This window comes from Ammospiza nelsoni, chromosome 7 (genome assembly GCF_027579445.1).
Source record: "Ammospiza nelsoni isolate bAmmNel1 chromosome 7, bAmmNel1.pri, whole genome shotgun sequence".
Classification (NCBI taxonomy): domain Eukaryota; kingdom Metazoa; phylum Chordata; class Aves; order Passeriformes; family Passerellidae; genus Ammospiza; species Ammospiza nelsoni.
In genome coordinates this window covers 27,690,410-27,715,830 of record NC_080639.1, presented here as the reverse complement: position 1 = coordinate 27,715,830, position 25,421 = coordinate 27,690,410, and the positions used below count along the sequence as shown (strand labels likewise).

General features: G+C 36.0%; 1 protein-coding gene across 3 annotated transcripts in view; it reads right to left on the bottom strand.

Moving 5' to 3' along the window:
• Positions 1 to 25,421, bottom strand: part of PTPN4 (protein tyrosine phosphatase non-receptor type 4) — a 109,341-nt gene that overhangs the window by 34,540 nt on the left and 49,380 nt on the right. For 2 of the 3 annotated variants that reach the window (XM_059476501.1, XM_059476503.1), the window contains exons 6-13: positions 22,939 to 22,983; positions 22,653 to 22,705; positions 20,539 to 20,659; positions 19,373 to 19,460; positions 18,548 to 18,636; positions 13,301 to 13,364; positions 7,115 to 7,287; positions 3,416 to 3,484 (exon numbers count right to left, since the gene is read on the bottom strand). In XM_059476501.1, coding sequence (XP_059332484.1) covers positions 3,416 to 3,484; positions 7,115 to 7,287; positions 13,301 to 13,364; positions 18,548 to 18,636; positions 19,373 to 19,460; positions 20,539 to 20,659; positions 22,653 to 22,705; positions 22,939 to 22,983 — 702 coding nt within the window. The remainder of the gene's footprint in view (positions 1 to 3,415; positions 3,485 to 7,114; positions 7,288 to 13,300; positions 13,365 to 18,547; positions 18,637 to 19,372; positions 19,461 to 20,538; positions 20,660 to 22,652; positions 22,706 to 22,938; positions 22,984 to 25,421) is intronic. The other variant, XM_059476502.1, reaches the window with a different exon arrangement.

Genomic DNA, 25,421 nt, shown 5'->3' with positions numbered 1-25,421 from the left:
AAACTTTACCTGCCCCCAAGTCTTATGAGCTGCAATGTTATAGCAAATACAAAAAATAAACCCAAACACTCAAAACTGAGTAGCAGGGATGGAATTACATAATCCAACTAAAAAAACCCATGACATTTTATTAGCTCAGCTACAGTACAGAAAGCCTTCAAATACAGAATTTGTTTGGCATCCACAGCTGAAGGGTTAAAACCTTGCACAAGGTGGGAAAGAATAGAGGTGTTGTTTGGGAATACAGGTGGGAATTTAAAAAGTAATCTCTGTTCCAAAAAGAAACATAACCTGAAGCCACAGCTTTGCTTTGCATTTTGACAAGGAGTACAGGGAACACATTTCTCAGCAAATCTGACAAATACTGCTGCCAACCAAGAGGGAAAAACCATGCACAAATCTGCAAGGTACATTGCACAAATGACATATGCAATTTAAAGCACCTGAGAAATTATTTAATAGACCTCAAAAAGTGCATAATTAAAGCAAGGTTGAATTTTTGGAAACAGAGACTCCAATTTATGACAGGGAGTTTGCAGATACAAATGACTGACACCCTCTCACTCAAAGTCCCTGCTCTCAGCCCCCCGTGCACACCAGAACTGAGCAGCCCTAGAATATTTTGCAAGAACTCTAAGAGAAACCCTAACCCTTTAAGAATTCTCTCAATTCATGACTTGATTGAACCTTTTCTATTCTTATTATGTACTTTTATTAGGTTTCTGGGAATTCTTATGACGTTTCATGGATTGTGAATATCCTGCAATAAATGAGGCCAAGAGAAAAGCTGTAATGAAAATTATAAAAAAACCTCCCCAAAACAACAAAAAACCCTAACAACAACAAAAACCCAAAACCAACCAAAAATCAAAACACCCACAAAAAAGCTAAACAACTGCTGCAACGGTCTTCTGAATGCTGAATTTAGTGCTGCATGAAGATTAAGAAAACAGCACCTACATAATGTATGAGATTTATTACTGAATATATCCTTCACAGTAATAATAAAAATTCCATGTTTAAAGGTTAAATGTAAAGGTTTCTACAATTTAGAAAAAAAAAAAAATCCTTCAGCTAATTTAAAGTAAAATCCTGAGAACAAACAGCTAAGCCTGCTTCCTGTAGATAAAAATTGCTTGTTTTATTTAAATGGCTGTTAAAAAATTTTATTTCCCTGTCTCATGCTCTGCACCCACGTTTCACTCAGCATGTAAAGGCCAGAGCAGCTAGCCATTACTTGTGGCAATCAACATTTCCCAACTTAGAGCAAACAGATCACTCCAGTAACATCTCTGTGTAATTCCCTATATTCATTTTCTCGCCATGAAATGATTCAAAGGTTTGCTTAAACAGCATTAATTCAAATAAGGCAGTTTCTAATTAGGTATTTTTAAGAAATCCAAGTGTAAATCTGGATAACTCTACAAAAAGCCACTGAAAATATTGCTTGAACTGATCTTGAATTAATCTTCTTATGCAATAATAAGAAAAGCAACGGCAATTATTTCAACACATGTGCCCGCCTAGTTCTCAAGAAAGACCTTGAAAATCCACCAAAAGAATCCCACTGCCTGAGAGGTTAAAAAGCTGTTCAATGCTACCATGACTTTGCCTGATAAAGACACACCACAAAAAAGAAAGGCAGGTTACAGGAATAAAACCCACACTATAGCTGGAAAATCTTAGAAAACAAAATTTATCTTCTGTATGAATACAAAAGGGCTGACATCTACTTAGCATGTCAACCTGAGATGCAAATGCTCAGAAGACAAAGAATTAATGTTCTTAAATTAAGTTTCTTGAACAACACTGAGTTCTAGAAATGTTTTCTCTTTCAAGCTTTTTTCACTCTTGAAAATATGAAAGGTCTTTAAAATTGAAAATAAATTAATTGCACACTATCATGAGGAAGACAGAAGAAGTAGCTGATTTCTTAAAAGCCTTTTGAGATGTATTTGTTACAATACACCATTATTTCATTTCACTGATATAAACATATATGCCTCAGACATCAATCATCAACACTTAGAAACTCAAAATACATGGATAAATGCTCTATTCTTAATAAAAAAGCAACAACAGAAAATAAAATTCCTGAGGATGGAAGAGCCAAGCATTTTATTAACTAAAAGAAGCCAAGATTTATGAAAATAAGAACAGCTCCAGCCATGGCTTTTGATTTTATTGACTTCATCCATTTTATCCAACTATATTTTATAAACTACAAGTGACCCCCAGCAGAACTTGCTGGGTTTTGCTGCAAAGGGAAGAGTGCCATCTACTGCATAAGAGTTTCTGAAATGATAAAAATACTTCTCAACACAAAGTATCAGCTCTCCTCCACTCTCTTGACTTGTGGGGAATTGCCAAGTTTAGAGTGCACCAAGAAAAACAGTTTTTAACTGATTCACAACTGTCATTCAGTGCAGTAAAGCTCACCTGTCACAGTGCTGAGTCTCCTGAGTACTAAAAAAAGTTGCTCCAAGTAAAAATCTAAATTAACTCACATTTCCAAAGCAAATTAAATGGAGTAAAAAAAGAGTTTTACACAGAAAAAAATGGTTTTATAAAATCTATTTGTTGAACCAGCATTTCTGCCCCCCAAACCTAGTATGCAGCTATCTATCTTTGGTGGGCTGAGCTAAAACCCAAAGTAGATTCTAATGCACAGAAAAGGGAAAGAAGGGGTGGAGACAGGGAAGGAAATCAAGGCAGAATTCACCAATGCTCTTAGGAACTGTGTCTGCAGGCACTTGGAAAATGGCAGCACTTTGCTGGATTTACTACTAGAAGATTTCAAGTGTGAATTTCAACTCCGGAGCTCCTTAAGGGGCAAAAAGACATCTCAGATCTTGGTAAAAGTAGAAGCAGAAAAAAAGGACAGGGCTGCCCTCTCTCCCCACAAGGATTCTATCCATGATCAGAGCAAACTGCCAGGTGGATGTAGCAGGTGCTTTACTATGGAAAACAGCATCATAATTTCTGAAGAAACAACTAAATTTATGTTTCAAATCTTTTATTGTCATCACAAAACTGCTCAGGAGCCTGGAAGAAAATTAAGTAATATACTCCCGATTAGCCAGCCACTCTGTGACCAAATACCTTCAGAAGCAGCTCACTTTTCATAGTAAAATACCTCATAGAGACTACAGTGGTAAAGCTGCTCTCACAAGTAAAACTCACTGCACTTATTTCTAAAGGAAATACACGTGTACAGTTGCAAGATATTATTACAGACAAAAATACCCATTAACTCAGTATTTTAATGGAGTCTTTAAACAGCAGGAGACCATTCTTTGTAATAAAAACAGCACAGAGAGTAATACAGGTAACAACAAACTATGCAGACTGAAGGCTATCCTAAGTGTTTAAAATACATAAATGGGGGAAATATTAAGGAATGTAAACTACTTACCTTGCAAATACCCTGTCTTTATTTGCTCTTTCTTTACCATACTGCACAGATTGCACCTCTGTTCTCCCACTGGAAAGCAAAACAAAATCAAGCCACTAAATCCAACATGATTAAATAACAATTTCTTTTTAAAAATTGAACCATCTCAACAAAATGCCTAAATTCTGTTTTCAGTCATGCTCAAGCAATTGCCCTAGCTTCAGTACAGCATAACCTCAGAAAGCATTTGGTAGAAATGTAGGTCTTCTTTCCAAATAATTTTAGATGTAACAAAACCTTTCCCTTTTGTTTGCTTTTTTTAACCAAAGCAATAAGAAATTTCTGCTTGGATCTCAGGGTAACACATAATAATAGTTCCTGTTATAGCCACTGTTAAACATTTACAGCATCTCTTCCATGCTCTTCTTAAACTATTCACTGAATTGCTAGTAACTTAGTTGCTACTTAGTTTAGTAAAATAAGACGAAAAAATTACATGATTAGCACATCAGGATTGTATTCTTCTATGCAACTTGTCAAAACTAAGTTTAGATCTTGGAACTTGCTGACTTTTCATACAAGACCAGATGTCTTGTGTCAAATCAAAGATTCTTAATAATATTTCATCATTTCTCTTCTAGAAAAAAATATCATTTTTGAGTATCTATCAGCACTTAAGAATTGGTGACAAGATACCAGCAACACTCACTCTTGTAGCCACTTCTCCATTAATAACTTCAGAACAAGCACAGAGCCTCCTACAGGGATATTTACATAATGAAAGCAAAGAATCAGCTATTTCCACCTTCATATTACAGAACGAGTGGATGTGTGAAGACCTGAGAAACAGGTCAGCTGCAATCTCATGAAATTCAGTGAAGGGAAATGCAAAGACTTGCAGCTGAGGAGGAATAGCCCCTTGCACAGGCTGAGTGCCAACTGGCTGGAGAGCAGGTTTGCCCAGCACAGGTGAGAGCACATCTGGAATGCCTGGTGGAGTTCCAGAGCAAAGGGCCACAAACACAACTGAGGCTCTGCAGCGTCTGAGGGATGGGGAAAGGCTGAGGGAGCTGGGACTGCTCAGCCTCAGGAAGAGAAGGCTCAGGAGGACCAAATGCCACAAAGGGAAAGTAAAAACTACAGCCAGATGCTTCTTAAGGGAGTCCAGAGACAGGACAAAAGGCCATGAGCACAAACAGAAATATGAGACATCTTAATCAGGGCAGGCAGCAAGGACAGGGCTACAAAACAACATCCTCATCACCCACCAAGACAAAAGAAAGTTTTTACTTTAAGATAGTTTAACACTGCACCAGGTTGCTCAGAGATGGTGCAGTTTTCCTTCCTGGAGACATTCAAAACCTGGCTGGATATGCTCCTAGGCAACATGCTACAGTGGACCCTGTTAGAACAGGGCATTGGACTCAACAGTGTCCAGAGCTGCCCTCCAACCTCTGCCATGCTGCAAACCCAGGAAACTTCTCTTTCCATACCTGCTGCCAGCAAAATTGCTGGGGTTACACATTTTAAACTCCAACAAGCAGTAAGTTGGCTGTATTTGCCTATATTCCTTTCAAATAATTCTATAATTCTATTTGTCCTTCTATAACTGCTACTACTAACTGATTTAAGGTTTTCAGACAATGCTCCTGCTCTTTTTTCTTTTTTCAGCACTGAACTTGATCTACTATTTTATTGCCCATTTACCCCTCATTGTGAAACACCACCAAAACCTACTGTTGATTTCAGATTTTACTACAAAACTCTGCATCACTGCAGTGGTAAATTCCCTCCAGTGTGAAAAAGGAACCTACTTGTTTCCCATCTGGTTAAAAGAGATGCTAATACACAGTAAAACTCCTCATGTTTTTTCACAAGTATTTGGTGAGGAATACTGTAAGAACCACTTAGAAAAACCCAATGGCAGTGTAAAGAAGTCACCTTTGCTCACTAACCATCTTCTAGGTCCCTCTTGGAGCTCTATTAAAAAAAAAAATCCTAAATATTCTTTATCATTTGATGCATAGAAGTATTTTAGACCACTGGAAATAGATTATGTAACAATTCAATCGTTCAAAAATTTCATATCCTCAATTTCTTTCAAAAGTGGAGATAATTCTGTCAAGACCTGTCAGTTCTGTATTTTACTGACTCCTTTTGATCACACAGATGTTGGCTAGAAGTCTCTAGTCCAATCTCCTGCTGACACCAGGTCATCTCTGGCCATGGCTTTGTCTAGCTGACTTTTGAAAGCCTCCTCTAACAAAGAACCCACAGCCAGTCCAAGTAACTTGTTCTGGCAACACAGCTCTAAAAAAACCCAAACACTTTGCCTCATGTCCATCCAGGATTTTCATGGTGAAATCTCCCCTGCCTCTTACCAGCACCTTGGGTCCATCAGTACTGACATCACCCTTGAAGTAGCTTTAGGATTGCTGCTGAATTCCCCCTTTGCTTCCTCTTCACCAGATTAAACAAGCCTAGAGCCCTCAACCTCTCTTTGTGGGCCATGTTATTCCTGTTACACTGCCTCTCAACAAGCTCTCAAACCACTTGCAGAAATTCCAGCCTTTTTGCTGTTCCAGCAACTTTAATGACCTTCCTCGTTTTCATGCAGTTTTCCTTTTCATCTTATGTTAACTTAAGTTGGATGTCATCATCAAAGAGCTGTAACAGTAACCACAATGATTCAGATTCAAAATCTTTACAGAAATGAAAAAGCTTCCTGAAATTCTCTACAACAACATTGAGTCAAGTCTGAATGTTCAGAGTGCTGTTTCTCAAATGGGTACTGTGAATGCTGGTCAAAAACAGATGCTATAAACAGTTAGCCTCTGAATTACTTTCCTCTTTATACATTTATGCGATTCACAAGTGCGACAGAAATAGCCTGTTATTCTGTTTTCTAGCTTTTCATCATGTCCCTTTGTACGTCACAGACACTACTGCCATTCTAGATGGATGATTAGTAGCAGCTCTGTTATTCTCTGTTTCAGGCATGATTTAAACCACTGGCATTCTGCATTACTTGCAGAGACAGTTAATTCAGTCACTGAACAGAAATTTTTTCTTTTAAATAAAAAGTATAAACCAGCAAAACCCAAAACCACCCACTCCAGCATTACAGGGATTATAGTTACTCCACATTCATTCTGTGCACCTCCAAGCTTTTTGCCTGTAATTTTAAGTTCATCCTTAAAGGTTATGGATTTAATTTCCTCCTCATTTTCTAAAGTTCTGGGTTTGATACAGAACATGTATGTCCTTTGTTTTCACCTAATTCCTATTTGTATACATGTAGATAAGTGAGCTTTACTTGTACAAGCTTCTTTTCAGTGATTTCTATTTGGTATTTATTTAGGTCTGTTTTGTTGCTATTGCTGCATGCAGTACCTGAGACTCAACAGTTTTCAAAAAGACCAGGTCAAAGACTTTGAAATTTTGAGACAACATTTTTAAGCTAAACATAACCCAGCAGGAAAACAGGCCAAGAAATGCTGCCTGGGAGACAATCTTAGAGCACTAGTGCAACAATGACCACTAATAATGTAATAATTGTATTTTCAAGCTATCTTAAAAAATTTGAAACTCAGGCCAACAGGGAAGGGGAACAGTTGCAGGATTTAAAACCTACTTGAATTACATCTGAATATAGATTCTAGATCATTCCCCGAGCTCACTACTCATATTTTTCCCCATATATTTTAAATCAGCACTTACCAGTACCGGAACTTGGAACCCAAAGTGAAATAATGTGCAAAAAAGTTCTTCTGAGGTGGGAGGGGTCTGTCCAAACGGAAGAACGTGTGATGCTCCACACAAGCTTTCCACAAATTCTTACATGCTCTGTAATTCACCATGTTGAATCCCAGTAATGTTTCCCTAGATTCATGCTAAAAAATGAGAAAAATGTATTTCACATAAGAATTATTTAAAGTTCTTTTTGAAAGTAAGAAATATTGTTGGCTTTGGGGTATTTTTTTTAAATAATGCTTTTTTGAAGTAGGACTTTAATTTTCTATTAACTTTATATGTAACAAACCCTTTTGAAATGCCTTTACAATTTCTATAAAGAAATTTTTTTGTTCCTCTGAGTTATTTTTGTTTTAAAAACAGCCTGCTCAAAGGTTAACAGTCTGTTTAGTTATATAGAAACAATTCTAAAAGGTATGACCCAAACAACATGGAAAGAATTCCATGATTTGGGAGCTCAAAGACAATGTGTCTCTCTGTTCAAAACTACAGCTAAAATGAGTAATTGTCATGAACACATGGCAGTTGAAGATTGGGAACAGGTATTGATCTCAAGAATAAATGACAGTTTCTACTTCTAAATGATTGACTAGATTCCTAGGAAATGCAAAAAGCAAAATGGCAAAGCAAGTCAAGCTGTTCTGCCTGTTGAGAGAGCTTGATAACAACCTCTGTAGGTCCAGAGATATCAGCAGCATTTTTCTTTCTCTTCACAGTACTAAATTCTCCCCAACATTTTGCACACCTTAACTGATTTAACTTAGCAGTAAAGTCCTTTTCCAAGTTAAGCTTTTGTTGGTCTGCTCATCTTCAGATCTGCTGAGAAACCAAGGCACAGAGACCTGCAATTCTTCCCCCAGTGTTGTATTCAGGAATAAGAATGACACTGTTTTCAGCCACCGGACAAATTTGGAGCAAAATAAAATAGATTTAAAACAAACAGCAAATTCTTACTCCTTATTGATGAAATTTAAGAAATTATATTCAAGAAACTAAATCCTGATATTTTAATTCAATTACAAAGATTACTTATATTTGTTTTTAAATTCCAAGTATTGCCAACTGTTCCCCGTATTTTCTAGACATGAGAACAGAACCATTTAAAAATCAGAAATCAGAAATAAGATAACAGAAATTAAGCCCATTACCTATGCAGTTATAAAAGGCTTTATCAACAACCTAAAGGTCAAACAATATAAACAAGGTAGATTACTATTCTGCAAGAGAGCAACTATGTATAATTATGGACTGCCTTCACCTGGATCCAGTAAAGGATGAAACAGCTAAAATTTTAGATTCTATCAACAAGTAATCATGATGTAGCAAATTTTCATGTTCTGTCAGCCTTTTAAACAGTTGGAAAAGAAATTCTGACAAGTTACATGAGCTGGTGATCATGCATTTAATGTCATTCAAAGTATTATAATTATGGGTTGGGGAAAAAAAACATAACCTGCTGTTTCCCCTAGTTTGTATTCCAGAAACGAGCTGATCTGAATCTCATTCCACCATCTGATCAGTAGATCAGACATGAAGCATGAAGGAGGAGCTGGTATGGCAGGATGAGAAGGAGCTGCAGCAAGATCAACTTAATTGTAATGCAAGACAGCACTTTCACAGGAACTTGGTGTGCTAGAGCTTTAAAGGTACCTTAACAATAGTTCTATTCACAGCTTTTAAAGCTTTCATTGCAGTGCGGGGAGAACTGATTCTCAAACCCTACCCTTCATCTCAATTACAGCTAGGAAACATTGTTTAGGATAAAGAATAATATATGATATTGACTCCTAAGTGCACTCATCCCTCCCCTATTCACCCCTGAAGGTTTTGTTACATTCCAGTGTAACTTGGGCACTTGAATTTCATCTTAGCTGATGATTCTGGGGTGCAAGGTCTGGTTCTACTGCTGGATTTAGAGAAAGGCTGCCCCTGTATTCCTTGGAGACAGCAGGCTTGAACCAATGTGGGCTCAGCACAGGACCCCAGGCTGACATATGCAATATCCATGGTAGTTCAGCTGAAAACACATAAAGTAACAGGACAGTTCTACTGCAGCCCTGCAGCCCAAGGAATGCCTTTACGGCACAAGGCTCCAGCAAGATGCAGCATGCTCTATGGTCTGATAATGACATGCAGGCATTTCAGGGAGTTATGTCTGCTGTGTTAGACAGTGTCAGAGACTCACAGCAGGATTCTGCTCCAAAATTATTATCTTACTAATTATGTCTGTGGTTTTTATTAAAGAGAGGAAAACAGTCTGCTTGCCATGGAGAGGAAGAGTGAAGCAGCTGGGATGAAATACTGATAATGAAGATCTGGGCCCCAGCACAAAACTACAGTAAGACAAACAGAGGTAGGAGAGAGTGAAGTCCAAGTCATCTTTGTGATTCCTATTACTAAAAACGCAAACTCAACAAAAAAGCAGCCTGGATGTTGGTGCTCCTCTCACACAGAACAGCTCAGTACTTGAATCAGCACCTTGAGTGGGGCCATTCATTCAAACCCACCTTTGCCTGCTTTGAAACAGTGACTCCAGAGCACTGCTCCAATCTCTTGCTGCTCAGGAAAGAAACTGGGTTGAAAAATTTACTCTCTTACTTTGGCTAACCAAGGAAAAATCCCAGGGGAAAAAATAGCAGAAATTCCCTACCCTATCTTAGAGAGACAGCGTTGTGCTTTATAAATTAGGCAGCAATCAGGTAGGCATCTAATGAATGCCAGTGCTACTTAAGATCTAGTATGTACTTGGGCAGATAAGCCCATGCGCCACCTTGTGATTTCAGACCAAGTTCTTTCTAAAAGTCAGTCAAAAAAAGTCAGACAAAATTCAAAGCACAAACTTCATATACATAACCTATAATTAAAAAAAATAAAATCAATTATCTTGGCCACTCACTGAAACAAGGTTTCAGTTGTGGCCATAAACCTATAATATTGTTTAGTTCCTGACTCAGGTAATTTTTCAATGGACATTTGCCTTCTTGAAGAGCAAAAGAAAATGTTGAACAGCTTCTTTGGCTGTCAAAGAGTCAAGATCACAAAAACATACTGGATGGCATTAAGAGCTTGATGCTGGTTGTTGATATTACTACAGCCAAGGGTGCAACTAAATACAACCAGAGAAGTTTAGGGAAACATCTAGAAAAACAAAACTACTGAATTATTCTTAAGCAGCTTCAAAGCATGTAAGGGAAGCAGCATATAGAGCAGGGAGAAGAAAGTAAGGTACGATGGAAAAAAATGCTATTGAAGGAATGGCTCAAGAGGCTTCTAATGCTGGATGAAGAAGTCCCACATATAACATAGTTTTCCCCCACAAAATCATAAAAAAACAATGGGGAAAAAACCTACTCCAGTGGAAATATGCTCCAGCCATATGATCGTCAGAATATTCCACCAGCTTCCACTCAAGATTGCATTATACTAGCACTGGAAAATGACTGTGACATTCAACTGCTTCATCTCCCTTCATTTAAGTGATTTATTTAAACACTGATATAATCTAATGAAAGTAGGCAAATAATTCTTTACTTATGTTGCTGCCTTTAAGGTATGCCAAGTCAGCAAACAAATTTAATAGGCGATTATGAGATAAGGCACTTGCACTTTTGAGGACAGTTGCAATTAAAAGCTCTCAACACTTATTAGCAGTATTTGAAAAATATCTTTTTAGAATCATATAAAAGTGTATGTAATGCAGTTGGGAAAAAACAAAACCAGTGGAAAATTCCTTTCCCAAGTCCACTAACTTAATGTTCTACAGCATCTCAGCTCTGCATTCAAATAAATGCAGTTTCTCAGATGTACAATTTGTTATATATTTACACACCAGTTTGAAACACATCATCAGCATACCATGAATGTATTTCCCCTACCATATCGTAAATAGGTGATTTAAAATATGCACTCAAAGCACTAGACCAGAGATATTTTACATACCAAATGTGCAATCACTGAGTCACTTCACCTAGTTTCTGCTGCCTAAAGAGAGTCATTTAGGCTCCCTTTATTGTTAATGGGAGAGAAAACAAAAGCAAAAGGAAAAATATACCACCAGAGAACAACTTAATCCATCCTAAAACATACTTCCTGTTCAGGCAAGATGTTTCAGCCTTTGCATGTGATTATTACAGAAGAAATGTAATGATGAGCTTTGGTGAGCCAAGTATCATGAATCAGAGAATATGTTCTTTTAACCTAACTGAAGCTGAATATAGGTGAGATGAATCTTATCCTATTAATCTAGCCGGGGAAAGTGACTCTGGAAACAATAATTTTAATATTAGCTGTGATTAAAAAATTATTTTAAGTATGACTTCTTTGGAAGCCAAATTTGAGCTTTGATCTTAAAATATTAATGATCTGGAATAAATGAAAATAAAGTTCTTGCCACCAGTTTTCATCTGATATACAGAGTTTAAAGAAAAACACTACAAGACTTCTAAATTTGTCAGCTTGGATAAGATGTCTCAGATGAGAAATTACATTAATTATATAAACTACATTCTCATGCAAGTCATAATATGTGGAGCATTAAAAAGCAAGAGAGAACTAAGATGAGAAAGCTATCTTGGTATTACCTTCTATTATAAGCAGGTTTCTTTTCTGCAGAAAATAGATGAAATACTCAAGTACACAGTACCAATCCTATTTTATATCTAGGTATCTTAATCTTCAGGGTCCTGAACTCTGCTACCACAGCCTTTCCATCAAGTTCTAATTTAGGAAACAACTAAGTCCATAATAATTGCAGTCCGTAATTTCTGAATTCCAAAAAAACCCCAAATTCTCACCTCACATGCAAATACAACTTTCCTGCAACTGTAAAGGCAGTTACACACACTGGTATCATGGCAAAATTTGACCTCAGCCTGCCTTTGAGAAGAGACCTGTAGCTCCAGCGGGGTTTTACAAAAATGCTGTGTCACCCCAATAAAACATTCCTCCTCCACCTTTTTTGTATCACTACTTTTCTGCTCATGTTGCATGATGTCTGCTCATTTTGACACCCTGCTCACTTCATGATTGTGAAGGATCTGCTTTTAAGATGCACCTGTTGATACTCCTTTTAAGATACTCCTGTTTTCAGCACTACTAGCAGTCACCAGACATGGGCCTCACCTGACAGAACAGGTGTTTCTCTTCTTTAACCACATTGTCTCAAAACCTGGAACAGCCTTACAGTACTCAAGATGCATTTCTGCCTATCTTTTATATCTAGTCTGTAACTCTGCATTTCAGGTCTTCAAATCACAGAATCATAGAACATTAAGGGTTGGAAGAGATCTTAAAGATCATCCAATCCCAACCCACCTCCCACCAGACCAGGTCGTTCAACCTGGCCTTGAACAGTGCCAGGGCACCCACAACCTGCTCCAGTGTCTCACAGTCCTCACAGTAAAGCCTTTCAGATGTAAGAATTGCAAAAAACCTCTTAACTAATCTGACAGGTTAATCACATACTCATATTTTTAATAAATTCCTCCATCTTTCCCCAGTGCTGTGTCTGTGATGGAAGCTCATCTCTCAGGGGCACAGAACAATCACTTTGCTGCTGAATTAAATGCTCAGTGGTCCTGTGCTGCTTCATGGAGTAGCAAACACACAACTCAAGCAGTGAAACATTCGGCTCCAACCCTTCTCACAAGAAATTCAGAAGTAGCCATAAAAATATACTATATGTAATTTAAAACTACAAAGGAATTCTTATCTCCTCTGTTTAAATGTAAGTAATAAAGTCATCATGTATTACCAAATCTGAATAATACAAATCCACATGTTTATCAAATATTAATTTACAACTGAAGCAGCACTAAGCACTACCTTTACATTGAGTCTGGTTTTTCATGAAATTTAAATATAATATTGATTTACCTTCAACCTTTTCCACATTTATCTTACACAAACAAGTTACATTTCCTGCATACAAGTGTAAAACTAGAAGCATCTAAAATATAAGGCAAATCAAATGAAAAAGAAAACTTATAAAGCATTGTAATGGTCTATTTGAAACATAAAAGAGCCAGAATGTTGGTAAAACTGGACTTTTAATTGCAGAAAAAACAAATAATCAGCATAGTATCAGTAGTATAATGCAGACAGGCAGTAGAAGAAATGTCATTGCTTTCAGATCAAATGTAAGACAGTACTCACCAGTTCCTTCCTAAGTTGAATAAAAAACTGCTTGCACTTAAAAGAAATTTTTACAATCTTCAACCTAAATGAAAAACAAAACCACAATATTAAAACATTTCATATCCTGAATTATGGTTAGAGGCTTAAATACACCTACTGAAAATATACTTTCTAGAGAGAACATATTTCCCTTCCATGGACAAAAAAATAAGGTATCAAAGATTATATAAAATAGTTTGTATGATTTGAAATTTATGAGCTGTGTCTTTATGTTATCCACCAAATTCACTTGTTTACATCCCAAACCCAAGGCAGCTGCTAATTTTGGTATCTTTTCCCCATTCCAAAGCCCAAAGAGCTTTTCTATCCTCAGGTCATTCCAGGCAGATGTTCTCTTTTCTCAGGCTGCTTTCATTATCCCTTAGAATATGAAAAAAATCCTTTGAAATTCACCTGATCTCCGAAAAACATTATTTCTCTATGTTCTTACATGTCTTTATATATTACCAGAACTTGTTTTAGTAAAATAGTTAAGATAAGATGTAAGCACAGAGATAGGACTCACAACCCTAAAAAAAAGGATCACATTATTAGGAGGAAAAAACATTTAAATAACACATGAAAGGGAAAAATCTGCCTGCAGACATGTTCACCTTCCAGGTTATTTATAAACATATAAAATACTGACACTAATTGCAGACTGTTTTGGATAGTCACTCTGATAGTAGCTACACAAAATGGGAAAAGACTGGCTGTATTTTCATCACAATCTAATGACACACTTCTTCAAAGAAATGTAATGTGAGGATAGTCAATATATTTTATTAAATATACAGGAGTATTACTTTGGTCAAGTAAAAAAGTGAGGTTCAAACTGTAAAAAGAAAAACATAGTAACTTTTTTACTTGAAAAATGAACAACTGATAAAATACTGCAAACTGACTGGAATTACTACTTGCATATTTATCACTTGCTGAATAAAAACCCCTTTAGACCAGGAAGGATGAGAAGCAAAACATTAACAGACACCTAAGTTGGATATCTATATATAGAAATTATCTTCTTAACTAAATCAAATAAAAACATTTTTCTCCAGGGGATTATTCAGAGCAGGAACCTATGTGGGATGTCCTCATTTGTGGGAGTCTTTATCTGCAGTAACATAAAGACACTCCATGAATATTAGTGTTTAAATTATGGTTATTTACATATTTTCCCGTTTCTTTTTTCTTTCCCAGCCCTGCCATTAGTTTAACAGTTAACAATAAAAACATTTCTTTAAAAAAAGAAGCAGCAATAACTGTCCTATTTGTTAGTTGGGGTTTTTTTTCATTCTTAACAAATTCTTGCTATTGGAGTTAGTTTCTCAAGGATTTGACACTTAAAGGTGAGTTATATCTTATCTACTGAAATCACATTATTCCCCTGGCAATGCACCAATCTTCTTAGAACCTCCTGTGACAAAAACCTGCTTAAGGATAATGTAGGATGGGTCATATGTTTGCTGGATAGGACATACACTAGTGATTAACAGTCTGACTGTGGGAAAAACAGAAAAAAAAAATTAGACTATTTTTTTCTAACACTTTGGTGTACAGGGCAATTAAAAGAACATTTTAATATATACCTTTTCTAAAAATTAAGCCCCATACACTTTGCATACACATATCAGATTTAGTTAGCAATTATTCCATTTATAAAAACATTTACTATCTCTCACTCTTTGGGGTTTCCTCTTCTGCTAAAGAAATTACTACTCTTGGTAATTTACACACTCAAGGAGAATAATACATACAGGGTTTTAATGTCATCCTATAATTTAGGCTTACAGAGTGAGGTCAGCTGACTTTTAAGCCTGAAACCATTTGGAACAGACTCAAAGCTGTAACATTAGCCAATAAGGTCTAACTCAACTCAAAAGAGCCACCATTCAAATACAAAGAAATGACTCAGCAAAGCTGATTCCCAGCTATTTAAAAAAAAATACAGCAGATGAGAGAGTTCCTATGCAGTGCTAATCTCCTGCTAGGCACTGAATGAGCATTTCCATACTGAGCCCAAGGAAAAGGCATCCTGTCTATGCTTCCTCTCTCTGACTGTTGGCACTGCTGGATAGAAAAGGAAAAGCATAAGAACAGGCAGGCATCAATATTATTTTCCTGGTATGATTTCCCATCTACAGTCACCTCAGACATCCTAAATAATAAAATATATCTTTTTTAATGAAGAGAAATTTGAAATCCTAGTCTAAAATGTAGATTGTCCTCGAACATGTGGAAGCAATCTCCTGATACCAAGCCCTGGTTCTCACAAAGGCTTTGCCACCCCAACCCTTGGGAGGTGATAAGGCAGGACATGAGCAATCCAGCAAATTTCTTGAGCAAGACCTCTTGGACACAGGTGCTGAACCAGTCACCCAGAGAAGACACTCCTGGCAGCCCAACTCACAAACAAAAAAGGATTGTCCAGATTTAGTAGCCAAAGACAAAAAGGCCTCCAGCAGCTGGGAGATGGTGAAGCTAAAGATCTGAAAGGAAGGGGAAGGATGCAGAAGACTAAACCATGGGTTCAGGAGAGGGAACTCCAGTTTGTTCAGAGCTCTGGTGGGCAAAATCCCACAGAAGCTGCCTTTGGTCACAGGAACAGGCAGTCAGTTTTAAAGGACAATCTTCTCAATCCAGAACAATCCTGATGTGCTAGAAAATATGCAAGCATGAAAAGAGGCCAGCCAAGATGCACTCAGAACTGCTGATTTGGCTCAAAAACAAGAAGTGCACAAGATGTGTAAGCAGGATCAGAAGACCAAGGAAGAACACAGTACCACCTAATCATTGAGGGGTAAAACCAGGAGATCCACAGCACAACTGCAATTGCAACTGGCACTGGATGCAAAAGGCACCAAAGCTTTCCAGAGATAGAACCACAAACAACAGGCTAAGGAAAGCACGTTTCCAACTGCTGAACAGGTGGTCTAGTAACAAAGGAAAGGCTGACCTACTCCATGATCTGCTCCTTTGGTCTTCAATCTCCTTGGATTCCCAGGTCTCAGTGCCTGGTAGCAAAGTTTAGGGAAAGGAAGAATTATATACAATACAGGAAGATCAAGTTAGGACACATGGATAAAAGGCAGTGTCCTTTGTTTTCCTCTATTCCACACTTGTCTTCCTCCTGTTTAATTTCTCCCCATATCAAAAGGTTCATAAAAAGCAATTTAGATACAATATCAAATTTGAGAGTGATAGGGCAAAGACATTTTACTTGATTCTTCTCTAAGCAATACAGTTAAATATTTCCTCCCATGTACATGCACTTCTATCCTCTCACTTGTCTCAAAACTCAGAAGTACTGAAAAACAGCTATCCAAATATCTACTATACCTATAAAGCACTACATAGCTCCAGCTGCATAGGAGCAAGAGTAAGTGGTAGCAAAAAGAAGTAGTATCAGTACTAGTGGCACAAAAGCAGCAGCATGATTATGGATAGAAAGAAAGAGTAATATGTCTATTATTGAGCTATATTGTGGAAATTGGTATTTCAGATTATTACTCCTAGCAAAAGAAAGCCTCTAACAGGGTGAAATGGGGAAGGGTGGTTCTTTTTTTTTTTTTTTTTTTTTTGGTAAAGACCAATTATGTTGGAACTATAGTTTTCACAGCAAGAAATTAATATCCCTGGTGTCAGCTGATATGGTTGAATACAAAGAAGAACTGTTTAGGTAATTACACACACAAAAAAAAAACACACTAAGAGAATTTAGATCAGCATCCCTGGCATGCAAACAATATGAAGCAGAACTCAGAGAAACCTCCAACTTCCATTAGTGACGTGTAGCTTAATTATGACTTAGATTGTACGTACTCAGTAATTTACCAGTGTGATTTACAGAACCTAGTTCTACTATTGCTGTTTTCCCAAAAATAACAGCAGTAAAATCAGACTGAAATAAAACCTTCCTGATTATTACAGCATTCCATTTGTAAAGCAGCCTTAGCCCAGAAATAGCTCCAACATCTCTAAACTCTCACCACATGAAGGATTTCTTTCCTGGAATGTGTTACTACTATAAGGGCAGGTCTGACTGACTGGTACAGTGGTTTCAGGTTTATCATTGCAAGTTCCAGTTGTAATTTAGCCAATAACCACGAAGATTGGAAATTTAAATGCTTTGTAATTGTCTCAGTCTTACTTTTCTTCAAAGGCATACAGGTAAAATGTTCACCACATTCAGTTGTACTGGCCGCAGATAACACTTTGATATAGCTTCATTTTTTTTTTCTCTGCAAAAATCAACTAAAATTCAACCAATGACACTGTTTCTCAGCTTGATAAACCACAAAATATGTAACTTCCTACAATAAACCTTGAGACTAAGCCTAGCACAGAAAACCAGAATATCTCAGAAATTCACTGGGTTGCAGAAAAGATCAAACACACATCAGCAGCAAACAAAAATGGAAAATCAGTAGCAAATGAACAGTTCTGAAAATTTCTCCTGAACTAACAGCTTTTGTGCCTGGTGAACTAATATCTTCTATGATAATCTTATATGACTGACTTCACCCACTCAGAATGCAGCTATAGCAACTCAGCAACACAAGTAATAAGGCTGTCAAAGTGAGCTCCAAACCAGCAAAGGAAACCAAGGGAAGGTTACTTCTGCAGGAACTAAGAAAGGCATTTCCAGAAAGGTGACATAACTTCTGCAGAGCACCACAGAGGTTATAGAGTACTTCTAAAGAACTTAGAGATTAAAAGATTTACTGCAGTAAATGCACTTTTTGGATAATATAATGAAAATGGTTATTTATAGATGAAGAGATGACAACATCCTAAATGCTCCACCTCAGTTATTCACAAGTATCACAACTACATTAAATTTCAAGCACACAGTACAATTAATTTAAAGGTCACAAAACAGGTAAAAGCAGTCAATATCTAGTTAATATTTTTCAATTCACCTGTCTCTTTAAAGACTGTGAGCTAGCCCACCACACTGGCCCTGGCTATATAGTTAAAGTATGCTTGCAAACTCCTGAAGAATAAGAGTATTGAAATTCATTACAGTTTCATTAGAGTTTCAAAGTTGTTTAACAGCACAACATGCAGACCAGGACAAACCCTTCCCCACCCCACACAAAATTCCCCATGGCACATGACATAAATAATTTCAACGTGATAAAAAACAATATAAACTTCAGTCTTTTTAAGAGTGGTAAAAATATTTTGAAATAGCAAATAAAAACATTAAACAGCTGTCCTTACCACTGAAAGGTGTTAATTCGTACACGGTTCTTAAAAATTAGTATCCCACCTGACATCACTCCAATCATGATTTCATTGTTACTCTGATCCTTTAAAATAAAGAAAATTATTTGAAGAACATTATAAATATCTTTTCAAACCTCATATATATTCATTCTCATCTCTGTCTAAATACACAAAATAATGTGAAAGGAAATGTGTTTTAATAAGACAAATAAGAAATTAAATTATTCCCTCCTCTTTAGGACAAACCTGAATGTTTGCTCTGAGTTCCTTATAAGCTACCACAAATTTTAATTTCTAAAGTTAAATCTTCTGTCTTTCACCTACTTTGATGAAATAAATACAAGGGCATTCTGGTTTATTAAGAATAGCAGCACTAACAGACTGGCTTGGCATTTGCTACCAGCAACTTTAATTCCTACCTGAAAGGAAACTGCAATCTCAGAACACAGAGAAGAGAGATTCTAAAGCAAACAATATTGCAAGCATATTTAAGTAGCACTTTTTTCTTGAAATATGTTTGCACTCTAATCAAGCACCTGCTATGGAACTCTCAATATGGCATTCAAGGCAACAAAGCTCAACTTGATTAACACACAGATAACTAAGCACAAATAGGAGCAAAGAAATGCCCTCTCTATAGTGAAACAGTGGATATTCAATCAGTAAATCCCAGTAAGGCACCTAACAGTATAATATTTTTTTCTCTTATTTTCTCTTGTAAGCAAAAGCCAGGAAGGCTCACAAAAAGAAAAGTGTATTTTCCCATAAATCTCAGAGGAATACATTTTTACATTGCAACACTAGTTCATCCAAACTTACCCTTGCATAGTGCAATTCAACTCCATAAAGTTCTAAGGTACGTGCTGTATTGAGATAATTGAACTCTGCTTCTGCAGGAGACAACCCTCTGAAAGAAAGCAGCTAAATCAGAAATGTTCTGACACAACCTCCCACATCAGGCCCCCCAGGTGAGTGCAGACAGAAAATCTGCATTCATTTTACTACTTCTATCCCCGCCCTGAAATCTGAATTTCCTTTCTTATGATAAACAGACTGTAACTCAAAAATTTTAACAGAAAAGTATTTATGTTTCCAAAAGTACAGAAGTCTTGACAAGAGCTCACAACATATTTTATTTTAATATACTTCATCATTTAAATGTTTGTGGAGCCCCAGAATCTGGAAATTAGTTTTACAGTTCTGTATTTGGAATTGGTAATTTAAACTACCATCAACTCATTCAAGTGTCTTTAACATAGCTACATAGCTAAGAAAAATTTTTAAGCCTTTATCTGAAATTAATGCAACATTCTGTACTTTTGAAAGTAAAAATGACCTGATCAAGCAAATGTTTTATAAATATGGCTTACATTTTGTTACATTTAACTAACAAAAGGCACTTAAGTTCTAAAATAGGAAGGAACCATCACTGGAAAGTACCACAATGTTACATACTGAAAAAAAATATTTTCCATTGCTTCATTGCCTTTTCCTCTTTTTGAAAGGTCAGAGACTCATGTACAGGAAAGAGCAGATATTGAAGAAAAGGACTTTGTTACTTCTAAAGCAACTCTTTTACTGGAAAGAGCATCATGACAACAAAGCCCTTATGCTCAGAACAATCCCAAAGACTGAAAAAAAATCTTAAAGAAAATGTATCTGCCCAAGTTAATATACAACATAATACACACAAATACTGTTTTCAGAGAACCTTTAACTTAACATGTTCATTATTTCACTAATTTAGATATTAATATTTTGTATAAACCATCAATGGTATTTATTATACAGGTATTTAGTCTAGAAAAAGAAAAAAAATCACATTATCTTAAAAGAAACAACCAAAACCAACCAACGAACCAAAAAACCCAACAACCCACCCACCCCAAAACCTTTAAGAAAAACCACTATTTTGTTTTGTATAATAGCACAGCATCAGCAGTCAGGATTTGACAAAGTCAGTATCTTCTGATGTAAATCCTTACATGTGCTGCTGATGTAATTTTGCTATTTCTTTTTCAAAGTCTTGAGGCTGGCTAGGGATGAAAGAATATTCTGAGAGGTAGCCTGGCAAGTTTTCTGAATGGTTGTAGTCTCCCAGCTCAGCTAAAATATTAAAAAGAGAGGTTATTGTTTATCACTGCTGTATTTGGCATTGTGCAATGCCCCCAAATTCACATGAGTTTGCTCCCACATAATTTATGATCCACAGCAAAGAAAAATAGAGAAGACATTTGGACTCCCATTTTCCCTTTTGAATAAACAGTCACATTCTCAGTGAATATCATTGAGATTATTTAGAGAGAGCTTTGATTATGCACTTATGAAGGAAGTTCATAAAGTGTTTAATTTTTAACAGACAAATTAATCCATAAATGCTGTCATTACAGCTAGCACTAAGTAGGATATATATATATATATATATATATATATAGGAAAGCATTCAATTTTCTCTTACTATTTTACTTTTGCTTGTTTTCATGTGATTACACAATTTTGTTCTTTTAACACTACAACTGCTATTTCATTATGAAGATCTGCAAAGTCCAGCTACTCATTCTGCACCAAAATGCATTCAGAAGCATTAGAAAAATTTTTTTTGCACATTCATTTGTATGTATGAAACAAAGTACACATACATACACCTACATTGAAACTGTTCTACTTGAAACTACTAAAAAGTGTGTTTACATCACTTGTAACACTTTCCTAAAATTATAAGAAATAGATTACAATCACATTTGTCAGAAAACAGCATATAAACAACATTTGCTTAAATTCTTTGAAGCTTTCTAACCACAGTAGAAAAAAATTCAGCTCTAAGTATCTGCAATCCATGTAGCAGATCGACAGTGATAGATAAGAAACATAAAATGAAAAGAGGAGAGATAACAGTAATATATCATGATCTGGGGTCCTGGGCAGGCCTAGCAGCACTGACAAGGCAGATGAAGGCACTTTTTGAGCAGGAGCATGAGGAAAGGAAGGGAAGGTCACTTGCATCACCACAAATAATTTAGAAACTAAAAAATTGGACCAGGTTTCATAACGGAATGCACTCCTTGCTGAAATCCAAGAGTAGAGGGCTGAGATCTGCTATTTACATGTATTTATAAAGAATCCAGGAAGTTTATTACTAAGCAGGTACAGGAGTCATTAGATAGAGCTCTGCACACTGGCAAACTTAGTAGCAGCAGGATGTCATGGATAAACGTAAATACAATGCAGTGTGCATACCCACCACTTCTACAGTATTTCCCAAAAAAATGTTATCAGGTTTTCACAGTTCCTGTTATCAAATACTTCATCTCTTCTAAGACTAATTCCTATGGTATGACAGCATTTGCAGTACATTTTTCAGGCAGCTGAAGTGTGGGAGTTTTGTTTAAAAGAAACTGTTCTATTGATTGACCTACAAAAAGGTGACCACTGAGCAAAACCATGCATAAAACATGACATTACCATTACTATATATATTTTATGAAAGTATTAACATGGACACTGTTTCTCTGATATGTACAAAGTATACAAAATACTAAGGTAGATGTAAGTATCTTCAACAGTAGAAAAACACATGAATGTGAATGAATATATTGGGATTGCTTCATTTCAGCTTATGAAGAAAAACTGAGTGAGGAGGAAAACTAAATCTCAGTTTTCAAGACTCATCTACTCACTGGGTGGCTTAAAATTGTGAAGACAGGTATTGAACTTTTTGGCCAGATAAGACCAGAACTTCATTTTCCACACCTATTTGGAGGTTCACTGTATATAATGTTAAAAATGTTCTAGTGTCTTAAGAAATACTTTTTAGTATCATTCTCAAGGCCACAATTCCATGCCTCAGAATGCACAGAAATTAAAGAGTATTGATTTGGGGTTTTCTAACAGCATGGCTTTAAGTATTTTTTCCATATCCAATTCAGCAAAACATACTGGGGGAGGACAACCAATCAATGTCCTTAATCATGAGAAAATTAGCACCATGCCCACAAACACCACAGTATAATACTATACAAAGTACATTCTTTAGAAACTAATCAATAAGACTTTTTATATATTTCAGTACTAACAAGTACACAACATTAATTATACTTACATTGAACAGCATAGGAAGCCAGAAGAGCAGCAGTATTATAAGGACAGGGCAATCTGTTTTGTTTTTAAAATGATAAATAAATAAAATTACATATTTCATATGACATTTGGTTTTGAAAAATCTAGTCTTTTATAGTCTATGGACAAATTTGACAGGTATTTATTATAAACTCATAGACAGTGATTTATTCTTAATATGTTTTCATTTTTGCAGGTAAAATCTCCCATTATGAACTTTTTCTTGACCAGATTTGCATTAAATGCTTAACACAAGAAAAATGTCTTACCTTCCAGTAAGAATGTCCTGCTTAATTTGCAAAAAGTACTGGTACCTTATTTAAAAAGCAAACGAAAAACACTACAATTAAAATTAAAATTATTCCATCATTTTTCATCAATTTGATATAATTTGCTATCAATTAGTGTAAAACTAACAATTGACATTTTGCATGCTGTTTCCTTAACTCTAATAGGAAAGAAATGAAACTTTGCTTAGTAAACTTGGCAAATTAAATTACTTACAGGCTATGAAGTTATACTTCATATTTCACTAAAAGGCTACAAATTTCACATTTTTCCTGCTTTATACAGCAAACACAAGTTGCAGTTTGCATCTGTGTATGGAGGTACCCTCATAAGAATGATCTGTACTCTAGGTAGAACTAATATATTCTGAGTATTTGATACTGCAGTGTTTTCATTTATATTCATTATTTTTATCCATTATTTTTAGTATTTTGGAGTTACATTGTTATTACTAAAGTTGAGCACTCTTTTATATCAAACACCTCTCAATTAACTTCCCTTGAGCTTCCAAAGTGTTCTTTAAATTATGATGTGAAAAAAGCTTGTTTTAGAAATTCATCTAGCTTTTTCATGCCCACTCTTTCAAGTCAGGAAGGAGACTGATATAACAAATAGAACAGCCAAACATTTTAAAACATAAACTACTTCCCACCAAACAGGAGCACCAGAAACACCATGACTTAACATACAAAGAAATTTCCCTCTAAATTGCTTCCTTTGTTTCTCCAACAAACCCCAAATATTTTGTTAAGGTGTCAGAATGAATCTTTTGTTCATTCAGTTTAGTTCCTTCACATTTCACTCAGAGGTTTTAGAAAATTTGACAAAAGTAAAACATGTACATCAAGTGGCAAATCACATCTGCTACAAAGCTTCACTGAACTAGATTGCACTGGGGTGCCAAACAAGATTTATCAAGGTGGCAGGATATTAGCAAAAGCTTAAACTTTCAGAATAAAAATCCCTGTAACAGAACATAAAACCTGCTGTAGAATTTGTCTCCACTGCCTTTTAAATCTTTTAATAAAAGTGTCACTGAGTGGCAAATGTAAACATCATTCCTGCTTTCTTATAAATTTAAACCCTACATTATTACTATTATAATGATCACCTGGTCTTCTTTGTGTAGTTCTGATTCAAAAGCTGGGCTACACCCATTCATTACAAACATCAATATTACATATGAAAAGCACTAAATATTAAATATTTATTTCACAGTAACAACTTCAACTAAGAAATTAAAGCCAAAATATATCACTTTATTACATATAACATGACTTCTCCTTACTGTGTAGTCTCCAGAAAGTGGATTATCTACAAACATTTACAAGTATTCACAGAGAAATCCAATTATTTACAAGCTATAAAACAGTAGAAAGCTATACATATATAGATATAGATATAGATATATAAAACACATATAACTAGTTTGTAAGAATATAAGGGAAAAACATTTGTGAACTGACAAGCAAAGATTAGTCCATGTGCTCAATCCCTACAAAAACATCTAGAGATGCTTTAACTGACCAAAAAGGCAAGAAGCTTTGTTTAAAAGATATTAACCTCAAGAAGTTAAAACTTAGCCATTCTCCAGACTTTAGAGATCTCAAATATTTCAAATACTTAAAATGCATATTGAAATAAAAAATAGATGAAGTAAATTTCTTAACTGATTAATAAATGCAAAAAATTACAAGTTAAATTTATATATTAAATGGATATGCTTCCCATGCTTTTCTTGAGCATCTCTTCACAAATATACAGCTGCACTTCCATTTTATTTGGATTTTTTTGGTATAAAGCTTTACTAGAAATATTTCATGGTACTTGAAGGACATCTTGATTAAGGGACACCAAGTAGAATTCATCTTCTGTCCACTGTTTTCAGTGAACAGTGAGGTTAATGGCTTGTGAGCCAATCACCAGTTTGGACACTGAAGCCTCACATATTATTGAGCAAAATGGGAAATCAATAGAAGCTTTAGCAAAGCAGATCTGCAAAAGCCTGAACAACAAACTCCACTAAAGCAACAAAGGCAGCACTGCATGCCCATGTTTTCAACTTGCTTATATAGCTATAGCCAGAGAAGGGCAGGACAGAACTACTGCTAATGGAGTCAACGCTAACGAGCAATTCTCCCTGCCAGGAGGAGCACTAATGAAGCTTCATTCCCTCCCCAGCCAAGTTCCAGGCAAAGCTCTGCAGCACACACTGAGCTCCTGCTGACCTCTCCTGACCCGGGGCATTCAAACCTGCCTCGCTCACGTGAACCTACAGAGAGCTGACAAGACACTGAAGCTTTCCCTGACAGCTCTTCCTGCTGCTACATGTGTTGAGTCATTCCTCTGTTCTCATTGGATTTGTAAAAACTGAGCACTTTGGAGCAGTCTCAGCTTCAGCTGGAATTGTCAGAAGTTTGCACTTTCTTTTCTTTCCCTTTTTTGAGGTGGGAATACTGATTAT